Source organism: Lissotriton vulgaris, chromosome 4_1 (assembly GCF_964263255.1).
Source record: "Lissotriton vulgaris chromosome 4_1, aLisVul1.2, whole genome shotgun sequence".
Lineage (NCBI taxonomy): Eukaryota > Metazoa > Chordata > Amphibia > Caudata > Salamandridae > Lissotriton > Lissotriton vulgaris.
Window position 1 is genome coordinate 1,496,345,802 of NC_141691.1, and position 20,222 is coordinate 1,496,366,023.

At 40.7% G+C, this 20,222-nt stretch overlaps 1 protein-coding gene across 1 annotated transcript in view; it reads right to left on the reverse strand.

Moving 5' to 3' along the window:
• ST18 (ST18 C2H2C-type zinc finger transcription factor) overlaps positions 1-20,222 on the reverse strand; it is a 428,044-nt gene that overhangs the window by 5,893 nt on the left and 401,929 nt on the right. The window contains exons 18-20 of the mRNA XM_086917999.1: positions 18,528-18,749; positions 12,833-12,921; positions 4,353-4,459 (exon numbers count right to left, since the gene is read on the reverse strand). Coding sequence (XP_086774125.1) covers positions 4,353-4,459; positions 12,833-12,921; positions 18,528-18,749 — 418 coding nt within the window. The remainder of the gene's footprint in view (positions 1-4,352; positions 4,460-12,832; positions 12,922-18,527; positions 18,750-20,222) is intronic.

The window sequence follows — 20,222 nt, forward strand, 5'->3', positions numbered from 1 at the left end:
GGCGACGTACGGTATGCACTTTAAGTGCATTTGGTATATAGTGCTGCTGTGCATCCCCCTCTGTGCCCTTACATACTCTGAGTATATAAGCCGTATATACTGTGTGTATGTAAGGGCATTGAGGGGTAAGCACAGCAGTGCAGTGAGTGTTTTTTAAATGGGGCCAGAAGAGGTAGCTGTCTCTCTATGTTTTAAAATCACTGCAGATTGAAGCTTAATCTGGAGTGGTTTTAAAACAAAGAGGGACTGCTCTATGTTCCTCCGTTGTTTAAAAGTCAAACAGTGCTCATTAATTCTGCTGGCAGAGTGGCTAAATTTATTAGTAATTGCGCTTTACAAGAGTAATGCGGAATTACTCAACTCCTCCAATTTTGCCGGTGGAATAACAAATTCCTCCCACCCCTAATTAGAAGACCTACATATAACTCCACTTTAACCTTTGCTTTTTTTCATTGAATCTTGATTTCTTTAAAGGCAAACTAATATCTTATTACAAAATGTCTGCAGTCAACCATCAGTTGACCCTGGGCCCTACACAAGCGGCCAACTCTCCTGAAAGCAATCAAGCCCTCATTAGCGGCAATGCGAGTCCAGAGGGTACGATGACTCCTGTTGGACACACAGTGGATGCCAGCACCACAGGGGGTGTGACAGGGCTCTCAGGGATTCATCCCACAAGATCCAGAGGGTCACGATATCCCTTTTAAACAACATCATCAATCTTCACCATTCCTGATGAAACTAAATGATGTAAAAAATGCAATGGCAGCCCTAATCCTTAAATTTCCCAAATAATCTAAGATTAAAGAGTATATCACATATTATGTTCCTCTTCTGACCACAGAAGCAGAAGAATGGACTTTTTTCTAGCTGTCTGAGGAGAGGAAAGTCCATCTTAATATGATAAGATTCCACCCCACTTCTCAAACACAGATTGCACATTTTTCTAGTGCTATCAGTACCAGAGTAGGTGCCGGTGATCTCCAAAAGTGTCAAAATGATAATCTATATAGACCTTGTCATGTAAGGTAAGTACATTTGGACTGGATAGAATACTGAAGTGTGCATTCAGTGAGCAAACATGATGAAAATAGTTAGCACTATAACAAGGCTGTAGTTGAATGGCTGGTATATTTATTAAGATGTAAACATTTTGTATTTGCTATATTGCGACCTAGATAGTTCCTGTTTACACAATATCTCCCACATTAATTTCCAAAATGTAGTGAAGCTCTTGTTAAGAGTCAATGCAAGAAGTTTTTTTGCTGATGTAATTCTTCTGCCTTAATTAGGAACAACTGAAATCAGGAATCATGGGCTAAGACACAGTTGCAGGCTAAACTGAGAGAAATGTCCACCCTTATTGCCTAAATGGGACCTTAACTCCATAGGCCAAACACCTTCCTACAAATTGAAGGTTTCATTGCATCCAGATTCAATTTGCACCCTGGAAATATATTGTTGACTTTTTTGTTTGAGATCATAAACCATGCACATAATTCCTCTCAGTTGTTGATATCAGCACGTTGCAAAGTTGTGTTTCTTCCACTCCTCTTGAGTTGTTGTTTTTTGCTGCTCTTTTAAAGGCTCCTTCAACCCAAAGATTAAATTAGATTGCTACTCTAGATAACAGTCTTTACCATCACACTGCGACTTAAAAGTAGTTCATGACATTTTTATGCTAGATTGGTCCACATAATTAGGGTGCTGTTGTGAGAGTTTTAAAGGTGGTGATAGGCTTTTGTACTGTATGTGAACAAAGATTACTCTATATAATAACCTCTCTTCATCAACAAATGCAGCAGTCTCTGTAGATTTCTTAAAAGGAAAGTGTTTCAGCTTCTGGATTTAGTGCATATCTGCAAATTTGGCTCCAAAGTAAGTTGAAGGCCAGACACAGTGCTCTATTTGGTGGATAGTCACAGAACCTCGGGTTCTCCTTCTCTTTCTTATAGAGGGATGTATGATGTTAGCACGCACACTTTTACCACACACACCATTACCACGCATTTTTTACAACGCGATACCTTTACAACGCATAGTGCTTTGGGTGCTGGATAGTGAATAGTTTAATTTACTATTCCAACACCAGTCCCCATGGACACTAGGGAAGGTTATTGGATAGTAAATTAACCTATTCACTAGCCATTCCCTAAGTCAGATCGCCTCAAAGGGCTATGCGTTGTAATGGTATGCGTTGTAACAGATGCGTGGTAATGGTAGTGCGTGCTAAAAGATGCGTGCTAAAGGTTATATACCTCTTATGGAGAGTTCATATTAGGAAATGTTTCCAGATTGTAACTTTTTATTTAGGTTTCCAATGGTTATCACACTTTAGATTTCTTCTGAGGGTGTGCTGGAGTGGAAAGAAGTTGTTGCTCTTTTTAAAAGACTGGTGTGACCGGAAGGTTAAAAGCTCAAATAATTTTGGATTACCAACCTTGTTTTCTTCTGAGATTAATGTAATCAATGCTTCTAAATCGGATACTAGTAGCGTTTGTTATAAGCAGTATTATTTGGTGTAAATAAAGGCTAAATTAAAAACTTTAGTGTCCTCTATATTTCACTTGGGTTTCCCCATCTGAGAGCTGAAACACTAAAAGAAACTGAGAATACGTGTAAACAATTATCAGGAAATGCTTTGTCATGACGTTTAATAAATTATGTTGTGTTATGTCACATATGTATTTAAGGATTGCATGCACACAATGCAGGAGTCTGTTATGCTAATTATAAGTTTGGCAAATGAGTGATAAGGGTTGAGTAAAGACAAATAGTTCATGCACACTGGGAGTGTAAGAGGGATATTCCCCAGAACAATCTACTTCTATGATCATGTCAATTATTTACATATTTGTAATTGAAAAATCCACAGTATTTAACAGCACACATTACAGTGAAACAAAAATCTGAACAATTATGCCAGATTAGAGAGCCTGTTACATGTGCTGGTTGGTCAAAGGATATCATGGAGGTGGCTCACTACCGGCATATCATGCTTCTTCATGAAATGGAAGGTTTGGTCAGAGAGGACAGTACTGGACTTAAATAATAAAGCAGGTCGGAAGATTGAGTGTTTCTTTGAATGGCAGGTAGTGCATTCATGTATTCATTTATTTTAGGAGGTTTCTATAGCACTAGACATATCATTTAGCAACTAGAGAGTGGTGGTAGGTAATACCTTAGCTTCAGAACATACCAAAAACTGCCTGTTATTTATGATGATTCAGATTCACCATCAATCCTCACAATTCTCTCCATTTATACCCTGAAATGGAAGGCACCCATGTCTTCCAGGAGTTATAATGCGGGTGTCAGATCTTAAATAGATCTTGCTGGTTAATGAGGCATGCTATTTACAAGAGGGGCTAGTCCTGTGCAGGCAGAGTATATGCCAAATGCATGCTTGAAAAGGGAGGTCAGTCAGTTGTAAAGTTTATGTGAGTTTTCCATAAAACCATAAGAACGTCAGGAATCCACAAATCCCTACAATGTGTAGATACTTAAATCCATAATCTCTTAAAAGAGGAAACCTATGTTGGTTATCCAACTGATTCATTTCAAAATATGCCATCCTCTTGTGTCATGAAAAATATGTATATATACGTTGTTAAATTACTGGGCAACAGTGAGGCTTTCTTCTATACAATCAAAGAATTGTATCCAAATCCCAATATACATGTACATCTATTGATTTAAATGAGGAACTCATCTATTTAAATCACAGCTGTACATAAAATATAGTATGGTGTATTAAAATAGTAAATTTTTTCATAAAACACTATAAAATAGGGTCTTCAAGTGTGTATTATGTAGAGATTTTATCTTGAAAAGAATCTATGGGTGACTTATTATCTAACAAGTGTCCACCACTTCGGGAAAGTGCCATTTAAGGATAAATTAAGGTATACAGATATTAATTTTATATCATGCTGCCCGCTCGTATAGGCTGCTCAGAATTAAAAAAGGGACAGTAACATTTCATTCTGACTGCTTTTTATTTAATAGTAAGCCTTTAGGACATCGGGAAATGATTAGCGTGTTTCTGGAGGTCTAAATTGATATTACTTAAATTTTTCATAAGAGCCTTAAAATAGTTCACACCCCCTTCTGCCCTTGGCTAAATTCTGTAGTCTGGAAGTATTTTCCATTGACAAAATTAATTCTTTTTTCCTTATTAGACCATTCTTCATCATCGGTGTCTTCTTTAGTGAAGCTACACAGTGGTAATGAGAAATACATTGAAGCCAATTTTCCAAATTGTTCTAATGCATTCAAATCATAAGGTGCTGTCAATAAGCCTTACTTCTTATTGTATGCGATTTTAATTAAAAAGAATATATTTCCCTAACCTGAGTTTGCAGTTTTATCATATCAGATTCTATTTTCAGGTTGGATTTATTTAGTTCCTTGATCTCTTCATCCAGATGTCTCATGTCATCATCATCACCTTCAACACCTGTAGAAAAATTGATATAATTGACAAGTAAACTTGCAGTCAGTATATTGTAGGTCTCTTGCCAACTCATAGTCTTTCTGTAGCATGTTAACTGTCATATATATCAATAAACACTAGGCACCACTGCATAAATGTAAGACAAAAGCAAACAAATATGCAGAATTTTAATTAAAACATAATCTTTTTCAAAGACACCTAATCTAGTTAAAATCAGATACAAAGGCAAAACAAAACTAAAGACAAAGGTTCTTATTCTCAAAGGTAATCTTATACTTGTGTATGAGCTTGCACTTGCTGTGGTAAATGTGCTACGTTTTGATATTAACAAACTATGGGGCATATTTCGATGTTGGTCGGAAAGGCTCCGAACGGCATTCGTGTCGGAACCTATGTTTCTGACCGACTCTGAAACATTTCTGACCAACCAATTATGATGGAAAGGTAACCGTCGGTCAGTTCGAATCGGTTCTGATCGGCATTTGGAGCCTCCGAGTCGGTCATAGCCGAATCATACATCTCTATGGACCGCGTATGCGACTGATGGATTATGACATCTTTTTCAGACTGCCTTTCTGACTCGGTCTGTCTGACACGAAAAGGCTGTCGGAAACTGACTATGGGGGCCTTTAGCAGACCACACTTCACCCGGAGGCCTCTGGTTGGGGCCTATGGGGGTATCTATGGGACCCCTCTTTCCAACAATGCAGTGTGGCAGGCAGGGTGCAAGGTTTCCCACAACCACCCCTTTATTCAATGAGAGCCTGGGTTGTTTGTCGGAACATAGGCTCCCATTGAAGTCAATGGGAGTCCGATCAAACGATGTTCGGAATCATCGTAATCGGTCGGTCGGACTTGCCGATTGCGAGTCAATAGGAACCGATTCCGAAGAGGAGTCAGTTGGAAGAGTTTCCGACCGACATCATAATCAGCCCCTATGATTGTAATGTTACTACAAGTAAAATTGCTTGTAGTAAAATTACATTTGTAGTTTGTGATTACCAAAACAGTAGTAAACTCAGTACAAAGTGTAAGTTTACACTTGCAGTATAAACTTTACTGCTGTTTTGGTATTCACAAATAACGAGACTTATTTCACTACTAGTAAAATTTCGCTCACTGTTTGTGAATACCAAAAAGTAGTAAAGTTACTATAGCAAGTGTAAACTTATATAAAAGTGTATGTTTACCTTTGTGAATCAGACCCTCGGATTACATCCAGACAATTGCATAGAAACAAGTTTTACAGAGCAGTAGAAATAAAGAATAAATGGGTAGGACATTTGAGCTGTCCTTTCAGAAGCAGGTGGGGCACTTCCAGGGAACATTTTTAGTACAATATTAGTGGATGTATGCATTCCTCATCATTTTCTACATTCCAAGAGATTCAGGAATTTTAAATTGAATCGAACAATCCCCCTAATGCTTAATTGTATTTATTGAACACATCTAATAACTACATCTTGCTACTTGGTGGTTTTGAAAAAAAGCATCACATTTCTTCCTTGGTTTCACAATCTCACGACAGTTAACCAATCCCACTCAGAGAGGTTTGATCAAGAATTTAAAGTAACCCATTTCTTGCACAGTAATCATATTAGTAGAATAGAGAAAGCACTCAATAAGAAACCTCCCTGTTTTAGAACATCTTTCGTCTAACACATACAATGCATACAAAATGAAATACAAAAGATTCTTGCACAAGTTCTTATTTACAATTTGCCGCATCCTACCAGGTTGTTCATTAGCTTTTCTGATGCACTTATCTTTAATCCATCATTTTTATATTTTAATGCACACAAGTCTTTTTCTTCATTATTTTTTTCCTATCTGTAATAAGTTGTATCAAGTGTAGCATTAATCAGTCCATTCTACTAATCAAAGATCTTGTGTCAAACTATGGCGCCAGAAAAGGAATATATTTAGGACTTTGGGAAGGTATATTTCCACTTAGAAAAGACCAATCTTAACCAACTTTTAGCATAGGTTAGCCTGTAAAAGTAGTGGCCAATTTTGCCTGAATTACAAATAAAATTAAAACATTTACTTTTGTGATTAAAATCTGACCATATCTAGCAATGAAAATCGTTTGGCTGAGTATTTAGAATGCTAGGCATGCGCATGGTTTGCTAGGATTCTATGTCAGAAAATCAAAGAGAAACATATTGCCCTGTCAACATCTCATGGTTAATATATCGACTATGACAATATCATCAAGGTGAGTGATTATAGATAAGTATAGATCACCAATCTTAATCTATCAGACATGTACCATGAACATAGGTTATCAAGCTATATGCAGAGTTTGAAATAATAAATCTGAACTTTCTTATACATAGTTACCTTCACAGTATTGTGTCTGTCCATATTTTTGAAACAAAATGTTAGCAGGATGGTATTAAACGTTTGAAATTCTCGAAGACTATATTTTCAAAGATACATGTAGATAAAAATAATAATAGAAATATAGTAGATACAAACATTGATATGAAAATAGATAACAAAAACTGAAGACATAAGATGGAATAATGATAGATTAAAATATGAAAGAAGGATAAACATATATTTGGATAAAAAATTATAAATTAGAAAGTACTAATTCAGAGTTTTAGACACAAAAAATCCAGATGTTGCATCATCATCATCTCAGCTCTGTAGAACTTTTCCCTGCCTTCAAACTCCACCACTTGCCCCTCCCTTTTCAGGTCTTAGAATCTAAAATGTAAACTTCCTTCATGTAGGCAGCTCTGTACCTTGTCCTTCTGTAGGGCCTGGTTCTATTGAGTTTCCCAGACAACCATTTTGAGTGGGAATGAAGACTAGAGATTCTAGTTATTCATATGAGTCGCTCTGGAAGCTGGTACCATAGGACCACTCCCTCCCACTCTGTGTGACTAGTTCTCTGAAGTAGCAATTGTAGAGCGTGGTCATTAGCTGGAGGAAAGTAAGTGATTCCAGAAAGAAATGTGTTTATCATCTGAATGAACTGCAGCTGAGCTCAGGCATAATATAGTCCATATACTATAACTGCTGCATGGGTAAATGGTGTCTAGAATACAATTACAGTGTGGGCCTTCTCACTCAGGATTACATATACAATGTGACAGTGGTTTGTTGGTAGCATTTTCCAATTAAATGTTACTATTTATGTACCACTTACATTTTATATCTTAGGAGACCAACAGAAAGGCATGCAATATGGAGTAACATGTTATGTTTCCGAGGCAGCTGAGAAAAGACATCATTTGTTACTACTTTCCATAATTGTACTCAGTGCAACAGAGTTGGGCCTTCTCGCAGAGAGCTGCCTTAACACTGTGACTATCATGGACTTTTGCAGTTCACCATTTAAACTGTACACATGTGTACACATTCACAGCTAGTCCCTAATGACCAACTCCCCCCCCCCCCCCGGAACTCCGCATCACTGCCTTAGACCCCCCAGCATGCATCGAGGCCCCTCCTCTCCACCAGTTCTCCCAACACAACCTTACTACAATAAACAGAACAAGAGTGCTAAGGCAAACTACTTCAGATCCCAACTTGATCAAGCTGCCAATCACCCCAAGAAACGTTTTGAACTGGTTAAACAGTAATTGGTGGAAGCTCCAACCTGCTATGACTCTGGAGTCAGCCCGCCCTCATGCGACAAACTGGCTGCTTTTTTTACTGAGAAATCAAGACTCATCAATATTGAACTTGCTTCTAAGAAGGCTCTATTGCCATCCAATGGGTGCGCGCCACCTCCTGCCCTCTTAGAGAAGCTTAAACCAATCAGCCTGGGCATCAAGAACAATACTTCATGGGGCACCTTTACACCCTTCAGTGAAAGAGACATCAACATGATTCTTCAGAGTATCAACCCATCTAATCACTTTAGCAACCCGTTGCCACCTTCCATCTTCAAAGAAATCAAGGATGTTGTCATCCCCAGCTGGACAAAGATTATCAACGCTTCACTGTCACAAGGCATGATCCCAGATTGCCTTAAAGCAGTTCAGGTCACACCTATAATTAAAAAAAAGAATGTGTTGTGCTTAACAACTTCCGCCCTATCTCTAACATCCCCACCCTAGCCCAACTCCTAGAAAAATGCGTCCAATCAGAACTTTGTGCTCACATCAAAAATTTCCAACACCTGGACCAGCATCAATCACAACACTGACTAACATGATGGATGACATTTTAAAAATGCTTGACCAAAATAAATCTGGCCTCTTAATCCTCCTTGACCTTTCCTCTGCATTTGACACTGTCAATCACGACAACCTCCTATTCATTTTTAAGAACAGGATGGGCCTCTCAGGTTGGGTGTTGCAATGGTTCTCGTCCTTCCTCCACCACAGATCACAAAGAGTCAAGGCGAACCACTGTCTCTTCCAGCCCTCTCCAGTATCCATGAAGGTCCCCCCAAGGGTCCACCCCATCTCCTATACTCTTCAACTTGTTCTTGGAAACATTAGCTAATGCACTAAATTCCACTAACATTCTCTTTCATATGTATGCGGATGATATGCAACTTGATCTGAAAACCTGCTCCCCGGATAACCTCATATCGCTCAACACTACTCTAACGTCCACTCAAAACTGGTTAACCAAGAACTACCTCCTGCTTAACACCGCCAAAACAGAATTCCTTCTCATTCCTCCTCCTTGGGGATGTGATTCCCCATGTTAGACCTTTGGATGAACCACCTCACTGGCTTCAACTGCTCCCCCCTCATTATTGACTCAGCCACATCTTTCTGAATCACCCTTGACAGGCATCTGAACATGAAGAATATTATCAGCAATGTGTGCAAGGGAGCTAATCACCTGATGAGGATACTCAGGAATGTCAAACCATTCCTTCCTCAAGCTGATTTCAAACAGGTAGGCCAAGCGCTTGTTTTGCCGAGACTAGATTATGGCAGTACTACACTCTGTGGCCCTCCCAAATATGTGTGTCACCTAGCATTCTCTGACTCTGCTCCGAAGATCTGGAACTCTCTTCCACCGGAAATTCTCAGAATCTCCTCCACGGTTGCTTTCAGAAGCTAAAAGATTCCTTATGAACAAGTTCTTACCTTAAATGGCGTTGGATCATCTGCTCTAAGTCACTGGACAAAGAGTCCAGACTAGATATACCTTGGCCCCACTAATAGCATCTTTGAACACTGCTGCCAGACTGGTTACGGGTACCAAAAGAAATGCGCACATATCCCCAGCCCTAAAATCCCTTAAGTGGTTGCCCTACGAAGCACAAATTCAGCTAAAGATTGCCTGCCTGTCTCACAAAGCCCTCCAATACAAAATCCCCAGCTATCTAGGGCAAAAACTAGAATTATCCAGAGGTGGTGGACCCTTGAGAAGTGCTAACTCTTTCCTACTGAAACCACAGATCTTTCGCAAAAAGAAAACGTGTCACCTAGCATTCTCTGACTCTGCCCCGAAGATCTGGAACTCTCTTCCACCGGAAGTTCGCAGAATCTCCTCCATGGTTGCTTTCAAATTAGAAGCTAAAAGATTCCTTATGAACAAGTTCTTACCTTAAATGGCTTCGGATCATCTGCTCTAAGTCACTGGACTTACAACCTTACTGCACTGGGTGCTACTCTTCGTTAACCTATCATTTGCTCCCCTCTTTGCTCTCTATGTACCAGTTATTGTATTACTTTCTATTGACCCCTTTTGTTTTGTAACAGTTCTGTCTGTTATTCCTATTTGATGCTGGTACTGCAATTTTTATCCTTCCCTCCAATTGTAAAGTGCTCTGATATCCTTCGGTATCATGTTTGCGCTATATAAAACTTTATAAATAAATAAATGTGCTGGGCCCCCAGTCAGCAGGCTTCAGCCACTGAACAAGTCAAAATACAGGGACTTTAGAGCAAAACAAAATATAGTAAAATAGTGTACTTTTTGACACCCAGCAAACGATTAATCTCTGTAAAGACCTTCTCAAACATTTTTCAGGAAGAACAAACGGATCATGTTCAATACCAGAAAATGTGCTGAAATAGGTTGCTCTGCATTTAATATATGAAAAGGCTAATGGTCTTTGGGTTTCTACTACTACATGGCAGCTGAGGCCGATGCAGGGCGGTGGTGCCAGGTGAGGGGGATACAAGAGATGACCACAAGGAAAATCTAAATAAATAATAAATTTTCCCTCAAGGTCGTCTCTCGCAATCCCTCCTCACCTGGCCCCACAGCCTCACTGCTCTTACCTGCAGCAGCCGCAGCTGCTTCATGGCCATCGTTATCTGAGATATTTTCAGAACAAAGTCACTAAGAAAAGAAACAGCTTCTAAACCATAATCATTGGAAGTTGTTTACATTTGAAGTCTAAAGTATCATAAAATGTCTCAGTGCGGTGTGGTAATATGAAATAAGCATCTTCAGATCTCAAATTCTTGATCTTGTAGCAAAGAAGGTATATACTAGAGAAGCATAAATAAATGTAATTTTTTTATAGAGACAGAAACTTTTAAAGTGAGCACTTGGGTAACAGAAATGTGTAGCTATGTACGTTCCAAACAATATACGGGTCTAAATAGAATCCATGTGCGTTGTCACAATTCAATACTTTATATTATGTGTTGTCCTAGTTTCATTGTTTTTTGATTCACAGCATTTCCAGAGTGAGGGGAATAACATGTCACTTGGTGTATTATTCATAGTTACATTGCTAACTCGAATCTGAATTTTAAAAGGTCATACTATTTGGCAGGCACAAGGCTGCATCAGTAAGGGACCCCATTGGTTAAAACAAATGAAGACAATCATCTTCTCCCTGGTTGCCTTTGGGATACTTGGGATGTGCCATATAAAACTGGGATCTGCAAGGGAATAGCACGAATAAAAAACTCACTGTTGCTTAACTGAGTGCAATGGTATCTGAGCATCAGCAATCCTGAAGGATTCTGGAGTTTGCAGAGTGCTTTATTATTGTGGTGGTGGGAAAATGAGCATATTTGTAGCTAGCACAAACTTTGCCTCAGAGTGCGCGTGTGTCCACATTATAATCAGGATGATATGACCATGCAGTACACCTAGCCCTTAGAAAATGTGTCTTTTATTTTTTGTACATCAGGTTGTGGTCTGTGTTTGCACAGAGAGGGAAAAGGTTAAATTTTTAAACTGCTGTATTATTATAGTGAAGACTGAATTGGTGCTATTACAAATGTATCTACATGTGCTCAACTTAATTGATGCGAATGTTGACCATGTGCAAATGTAGCACATGGTGGTGGTGGCAGTGGTGTGGTTGACACTGAGAAAGAACTAGACCGCATTAACAAAGAATGCACTGATATCTGAGTTCTCGTGGGATTTCCAGTCGCCAGATATTAGTCGCCCCATTTTATGATTCTGCTTCACGCACTGCGAGAAAGCAGAAGGGGTTGGTTGCGGGCGGGAGGGCGGGTGGATGTGTGTTGCATGCTCTGCCAGCAGGGCTGAGCAGGGAAGGAGTGGTGTGCCCACTCCTGAGTTAGCATGACTGGTTTGGTCGGCCCTCTGGGGCCGCCCAAACCAGTCATGCACACTCTGCCCATTCTCCAAGCAGGCTGCAATGCAGCTTGCATGGAGAAATTGGCCTCCCCATAGCCCTCCGGCTGGGCGGCATCCCCACCAATCACAACGCTGCCATTGCAGCATTGTGATTGGCTTAGGAGAGGGAGACTGTCTGCTCTCTGTTCCTGTGTTCTTTATTAACACATTTACCCCATTCCTGCGTGACCCCCGCCCCCTGCCTTCGATTAATGCCAGCCGCTACGGGTGATAGACTCCAAGCAAGGTTGGGAATCCTTTGTCTCCGGATTTCAGCACATACTGAAGTCAAGTGATGCAGGAGTGGAGTGGTGTGCAGGTTGTCATTCTTACCACTAAGTCAGTGTTAGGAATGAAATGTTCCACCTTTCCCTGGGCTACCATGTTACGTTATGTCCAGTTAAAAAGATTTTCTATCCACTCTGGGTAAAAGGTTGTCTAACAGTGACTCAAAACCTGCTTGCAGGTTATCTGTGATCCTGTACGTGGTGAGATATTTGTTTATATCGAATGTGCTTGTGCTCGTTCGTGAAACTGCTATTGAGTTTTTAATTTCATACATTCTATTACTGAATTAATTAATTAAAACTACATTTCTTTCATTGTTTTCTCTTCTGGATTTAGGCCAAGACAGCAAAAGGTAGTACCACCTACTCAGAGCCACTGATATACCAAACTTGAAGAATAGTTACATGCAGTGCAATTCTGCCAATAAAATCCTGACCCAGGACGCTGTAACTGGATCTCCGGTAAGCTGCACATTACCGCAACAAAACGTACCCACATGCATATAGTTGAAATGTGTCAATTATGTTCGACTAATATATGTGTTGAAAAACTTACCGGCCGGGGCTTTAATTTTGATAGTCGCCATTTCCTCTGTGACTTTACTCTTTTTTATGACTTGAGCATTCAGTGGACACCCTGATAAACTAAAACGATGAATAGATATTAATATCCAACACAATACATTTACAAAGCAGAATTTCTTCACAGCATTGTGATGCATTACTTTAATCTATTAATCTTTTAGGTCAGTGGTTCTTACATTTCTTGGCACACACTGAATGTCGACTGGAAGGCAGTGAACCTAAGTCTAAGCAATTTCTATGATGTTTAGCTGAAAACAATGCACAAAAATACATTTAAAGTATTTATACACACCAAAAGAGTCAAATTATGAAAAATGCTATTCATTTCACAAATATATATATAATATTGAATTTTAATGGGAAGCTTGGAAGTTTTCAAAATGTGGTTTTACTTCTAATAGACAAAGTGATATACTAGAATCTCCCACATTGCCTGCCTTCCATGCTTCTAATTCTCCCACTCTTTTTGTCAGCATATACCAGTGCATTCATTACTGAATCTCTTGGAACGTAGCTACCATTCGTCCTTACTAGATTCTAACCCACCATTACATCATAGTATTTCACTTTGAGACACCGGGCTTGAATTATATTTTCATGGATGTGTTTCAACACACATACTCATAAATGTCTTTGTGAATTGGCCTTGAAATGTCCATTCCCATCTTTAGTAGAAGTGCAGAGAGGATAGTGGGGGCTCCTCCCCTAGGGTGGAGGAGCGTCGCCTCACTGCTCTCAGAGCAGTCCAAGAAAGAAAAAGAAAATGATAATAATGCAGAGCTATCATCATTTTATTTTCTCTATTGCAGTGGCTCAGTTGTTTATGTGCGGGCGGAGCTGGTCTACATGACACCAGGGCACTACAGCGGAAGGAGTGGTGGGCACACTCTATAAGTGGCATGTTGCTTTGGCCAACCATCTCGAGCCGGCCAAAACGTCATGCGCACTTCGCCTGTGCTCCACTCAAGCTGCATTACAGCCTGGGTGGAGAACATGTCCAGGCTCCCATTGCCTGTCTGAGCACCGAACCACTGTGCTAAGGCTAATCACAACACTGCATTGCAGTGTTGCCATTGGCAGTGGAGAGCCTGGGAGCCCAGGGGCTTCCTGTTGCCAAACTCAAGATAAAGAGGACGGAGGAGAGGCAGCAGCCGGCTGGCTGGCTGTAGCCAGGTAAGTGTGTGGGTTCAGAAAAAAATCTTTTTCCTTCTCCCTCCTCACGCCACCACTCCTGCCTGATAACAGCCATTACTGAAAGAGTATACACTCTTCTCACCATTTGTATTAATTGTATACTATTGGTGCTTCAGTGTTCCCAATTTAGGTGTTTTGTGGTCCATTCAAAAAAACATATATAAGTATGTGAGGAAGCACTGCATCCATACCTTTTTACACACATAAAAATGCTTGTCCGAATTGACCCTTAAGTGTTTTATTCCCATTAGATGCAAACCATTGTGTTTGCAGTCCTACAAAACTCTGCACATTGCATGCTTATATTGACATTATTATTACAAGGTATGTATTGATTACATCTATTATGATGTGACACCCAGTAAATGTAAATCAAGTTGACATATTTTTGGAATGCTGAGTATTAAATTCCGTATGATGGCATTGAGTCTCTCTTGGCCATATTGCTGGCTGTCCTCCACTGAGGTGATCATTTTGGGTGCAAGCCCCATGACCTTAAGCTGGTTTGACTTATTCTAGGAAAGGGCATACTCTCAAGGGAGAGCAGGTGAAATTGTACTTTTTGTATGTTTAGTTTTAGCTTTAAATTAATCATCCAGTTTTCGATTTCCTTGAGGGAGGAGGTTAAGGTATTGAGGCTATTTAAACTTTCAGTCTAGATGTTTATTTATATAGTGTCCAGGCATTGTTGAAAGGAGATGCCCTGACAGTACACACCTTGAAATGTCCAGTCTGGTCATTCAGGGGCAGGCATGAACCACTGATTGATTAAAAATATGTAACTAGAATGAAAAATGCCAACAAACCTTATCTGTTTTAGCTCTCCTTATTTTAGTGAGCAAGCAGGTGGATCCTCAGTTTTCCTACATTTTACTCACCCTCTGTGCTTTATTATGGATCTCATTGTAGGGGGGTACTGCACAAGAACATCATTGTCAGAATATTGACTGATATAGATATTGGGACATAAATATGTTTTTTATTCCATTGGAGTTATTAATAGAAAATCTATACCCAACCTCAAGCTGGTTTGACTTATTCTAGGAAAGGTCATACTCTCAAGGGAGAGCAAGTGAAATTGTACTTTTTGAATGTTTAGTTTTAGCTTTAAATTAATCATCCAGTTTTCGATTTCTTTGAGGGAGGAGGTTAAGGTATTGAGGCTATTTAAACTTTCAGTATAGATGTTTATTTATATAGTGTCCAGGCATTGTTGAAAGAAGATGCCCTGACAGTACACACCTTGAAATGTCCAGTCTGGTCATTCAGGGGCAGGCATAAACCACTGATTGATTAAAAATATGTAACTAGAATGAAAAATGCCAACAAACCTTATCTGTTTTAGCTCTCCTTATTTTAGTGAGAAAGCAGGTGGATCCTCTGTTTTCCTACATTTTACTCACCCTCTGTGCTTTATTATGGACCTCATTGTAGGGGGGTACTGCACAAGAATATCATTGTCAGAATATTGACTGACATAGATATTGTGACGTAAATATTTTTTTTATTCCATTGGAGTTATTAATAGAAAATATATACCCAACGGGAATATTGTTATAAAAAATGTGTTAAACACAATATTGATGTCATGATATTTCTGACAATGATATTCTGACCAGGTAGGATGTTAACCAAGTGCCAACATTTCATAAACGTGAGAGATAGCCAATCGTATGACATAAAGTTTGAGGTGGAATAACAAGCACCTTATACCCTTTCAATTGCTACTCACTTCTACTTTAGTAACTTCCCATAGAAGATCACCCCAAGTACATCAATGAAAATGTGGAAACCCCTAAAAGCTGAACGTGCAGTGGAAAACTTGTTGGCATGTTGGCCTCCAATGAATTTTACTACCCTCCTATTCTTGTATTACTGCTTTCTTCTTCAGATACTCCCGCCATAATCTTGCATTCACAAATCCTCACTTTAATGTGAGATCTTTGACAATTTTATGGCTCATCCATTAAAAAATCAAATGGTTGAAAAACTATCAGATTTTGTAAGGTGTCATCCTTTTTTAGGTCTTGCCTGCAGCAAGGAGACACTCCAGCGCACGACGAGGAAGGTGTTTACCAGGACCCAGGCAGCTGCCCAGCAGAAGCATGCTGCGCCTGAACGCCCACATACCAGTTGAGCACTGCTTGTCACCTGACAGAGTGGGGAATTTTTCCGGCGTGGTGGGTGACAAAGATGGGCTCATCTCTCTGGGCCCCCTCTGTAAACATCTCTAGTATCGCCCTAGGAGGCCAGTTAGTGAGGTACCACCTTTAATCCCCCCCACAGCGTCAGTTATTTGTTCCTGTATGTAGGTGTTGTAGCAAGTATAAGAGATGCTGGAGCTTCGAGCAACACTGGATTACGCCTGAGGTAAGGAGGACGGAGGGCGCGGTATTGTCTCTGGCTCACCCTCACCCCTTCCTTGCATTCCATGCCCCAGACAGACTGGGCACCATTTGTTTGCAGGGTTATATAGCGCAAACTAAATCCTGAAGGTATCGGAGCGGTTTACACGACCACCGGTTACATTACACAAGGACACATTCATTTTCGGTAGGCACCGGGAGATTAGGTGCCGTGCCCACATGTGGAGCAGAAGCCGAAAGTCGGGAACCTCTGGCCATTACACCACATCCTCTCCCATCCACCCATTCCTACTCTATCTGAGCCTATTTTAGACATGGCAACATTTAGGAACAGGAAGGTGGTAGATTAAAATGTTTTATCGGAGAATGTATTTCCCCCATTGACTTTTCATAAAAGTGGCAATTACAGACAAGAGGCAGCCAAAAATTCGGGAGGCTCAATTGGGCCTTTTGGCCTACATGCCATCTCTCAACTTGCTTGACACTGTTTCGCATATTTGTCATTGCTGCACTTGATGACCTCAACACCTTGTCTGGGGTAGATATATAAATAAATGGAATCTAAACTACCAGGTTCAGAAAACCTGGGGCAGCAGCTCAGGGTTAGAGATTTGGTGCCTGGAGTTTGCGCCTGGTCTCACCAGGGCTGGCTTTAGGGCGGTGCGACCGGTGCAGCCACACCTGGCGCTGTCTTTCGTGGGGCCTCCGGTGCTAAAGTCAGCCCAGGGTCTCACACTGCTGCTGAAGAGAGACAATGGTGTTTCAGAAACAAGGGAGAGACTGTCGCCTAAACCAACCTGGGGAACCATTTTCGACTTTCGACGTCGGATCAATGCCCCCTAAAATATGAATGTGACCTTGTATAATGTAACTGGTGCATATGTAAAGTGCTACAATAACCTCCGGTGGAGTTTGCGCTGTGCAAAAAATCATAGAAGGAGGAAAGGGGTTCTAGCGCCTTTACACTGGTAGCGCCTACTTGTAAAGAAGATAAAAAAGCATTTGCATTGCAATAGGTCGCACATTTACGAGACTTTAAGCCGTTGGCATTGTAAATAAAAATGCCTTTTATTTATGTTTTAAAAAACAAAACACAAATAAAAGGCAATGACATTTACAATGCTAATAGCTCAAACTCGCGTAAATGCAAGACCTATTTGCATTGCAAATGCTTGATTAATCATGCAATGTTTCAGAAAATAAATTTTTCGTGCAAATGTAGCATATAACACCATTGGATTATCAGCCTGGTTTAATGTTTGGTGGAGAGAGCTCTCCATCGTAAAGTCGACTGAGTACCCTCATGCCAAACTGAAGGTCTGAATGCCTCATTTATAGTGGGCTGGAGCTTCAGTATATCAATGGTGGAGATTGCTCAGTCTCCGCTGCCGACAAACACCTCCAATGGCACTACAGAGTAAGAGCTGTCAGAGGTTTTGCCATTGGTCCTCAGCCCTATTTAGGGTAGGTGACCAAATTACACGTTTAGTTTTCGTGTCTGTCACAAGGTAAGGGCCATTGAAAACTGCAAAATAACCACCTCACCAAGGGAGAAATCTCCCATGATGTGGGGGTTATTGCATTTTTTATTTTCAAAACCAGAATTCTGCTTAGGGATTTGTTTTTGAAAATAAAAAAAAACACTGAAAGTTTGCTGTATGGATCTGTCATTTTGACGGAAGGGTCTGTCAAACTTTGAATGCAGTGATAGGATCCACCGTGACAGCAGTTCATGCCAATGCAAGAGATGTCTGCTGGGCAGGCAGACATCTCAATATTTTGGCCTGAAGGAGTTAACCCTGTATGCCAAGCTCCAAATCAGGCCCTTAGTTTTAGAAAGATGTTAAAAGAGATCACGATTTTACCACTTTGTAAATTATTAGACAGAGAACCTAACTTAAGGCAAGACAGCAAGCTGTACACATAGTGCAAAGTTATTTTTGGAGTTTTCCGAACAATAATCATCAAATTTTACTTTGTCACAGTAACATCATAATGCTCAAGATTTCTACTTCTAGATCTAGATCGACTGAAACCAAGTGGGACAGTAAGAAAGCCATGTCTAGGAGAAATACTAGAGAAAACAAATAATAATAGAAATAATACCTTCTGTGAGTGACAAAAACATTATTGACATGCCCAAGCCCATCACAGCCAGGAAGAGGGCAATGCGGTAGTTCTTGCTTGTTCAGTTTCCAGGTGAGGGGAGATGCATTCAAGGAGCTCTCCTTCTGTCTCTTGGCAGCCAGAGGACAACCAGAAGCACTGCGATGAGTTGTGTATTTACCTGAAATGTGACCTTGGCCGTCACACCCAGTAACAGGGCATCTGTGAGAAAAGCAAACCAATTAAACGCTGATATTAATTGAAATATGAAATAAGAAAAGTATTTTTCCAAATGATGTACAGTATAATTTTTATTATTATTATTATTTTTATTATTATTATTATTATTAATATTATTATTAATATTATTATTAATATTATTAGTGATTTGTAAAGTGCATGGCTACCAGGGAAGGTTTCCCAGGGCGAGCCTCCTCACCAAACCAAGGACGGTCAAACAGTCACATTACCAATTATAAATGAGGAAACAGCCAGGTTTTAAGCTGCTTCCAAAACACTGTGAGCAATGTTCAGGCTCCCAGTGAATGCAGAAGATCAATCCAGAGCTTAGAACCACGGAACGCAAATGACCGGCCGCCCTGGCAAGACTTCCTAATCCTAGGAACCATTGCCAGACCCTTATGGCTAAACCGGAGTGTGGGATTTGGAAACTACCCAGACACAAACGGTCTCAGATGCATTGAAGCAAAAAAGTGTCACAGCATTGCACAAGAGTGTGACGCTTTTAGAAGTGGAGAGGCAGAGTGGGTATTTCAATTAAGCTTTGCGGAGTCTGGTCTATGGAAGTTACCTTCTACGATGATAGTGCCTTACGCATTTAGAGCTGGAAGGTGATCCACTTTTATTTTGATAGTGTGCAGTTAGTTTTGAGGAGTGGCTGGGGAGAGAATGTTTTTTTCTTAGAAGGAGACAGTGTAGTGAAGTATCTTCGCATGACGGTCATAGTAGGCATATAACGTGCGATTCGTTCCACCACACTTTGCCTCCCTTTTGGCCCACCACAAAAAGGCACCATACAAAGTGTTTGGTCTTCACTGCGTAGTCTTTATTAATTCTCAAATAATGCTCTCTTTATTTGTTGATGCATTGTCAACATTAGACCAACTTTAATAAACTAATCCAACACACATTGATACATTGGGTTGTGCAGTATTAGTTTGCACCACAGGTTACAATTTTATTTACAATACAGGATCTCCAGAGCCATCTTGGATATGGGTTGTACCAGCAGGCCACAACCCATCTCCATTGCTTCCATTCAATTCCAGGTAACTACCTGTCGTCTATGCCCTAGACGTGCCTGCCTGGTACTGCTTTGCGCCTTTCCTTGCGCACCAACTTTCACCCCCTTTCGCCAAATTTCTTCTTCCAAGCACCGGCATCTCGGGTAGGGCCGGAGAGTCCAGGACCACCAGCAGGACGGCCCCCTCTCCCGCCAGCCCGGAGCCCTATTGACTGCCCTCCCTGTTCCAGGATGAGCCAGTCCCAGCCAAAAGAGGAGTCCCCGCCATTTTCCTGCCCGGGGCCCCGCCGCACCGGCATCTTGGGTAGGGCTGGAGAGTACAGGACCACCAGCAGGACGGCCCCCTCTCCCGCCAGCCCGGAGCCCTATTGACTGCCCCCTCTCCCCTAGACGCGGGGGGGCCTCTCAATTCTCAGTGTGTTAGTGGCCAA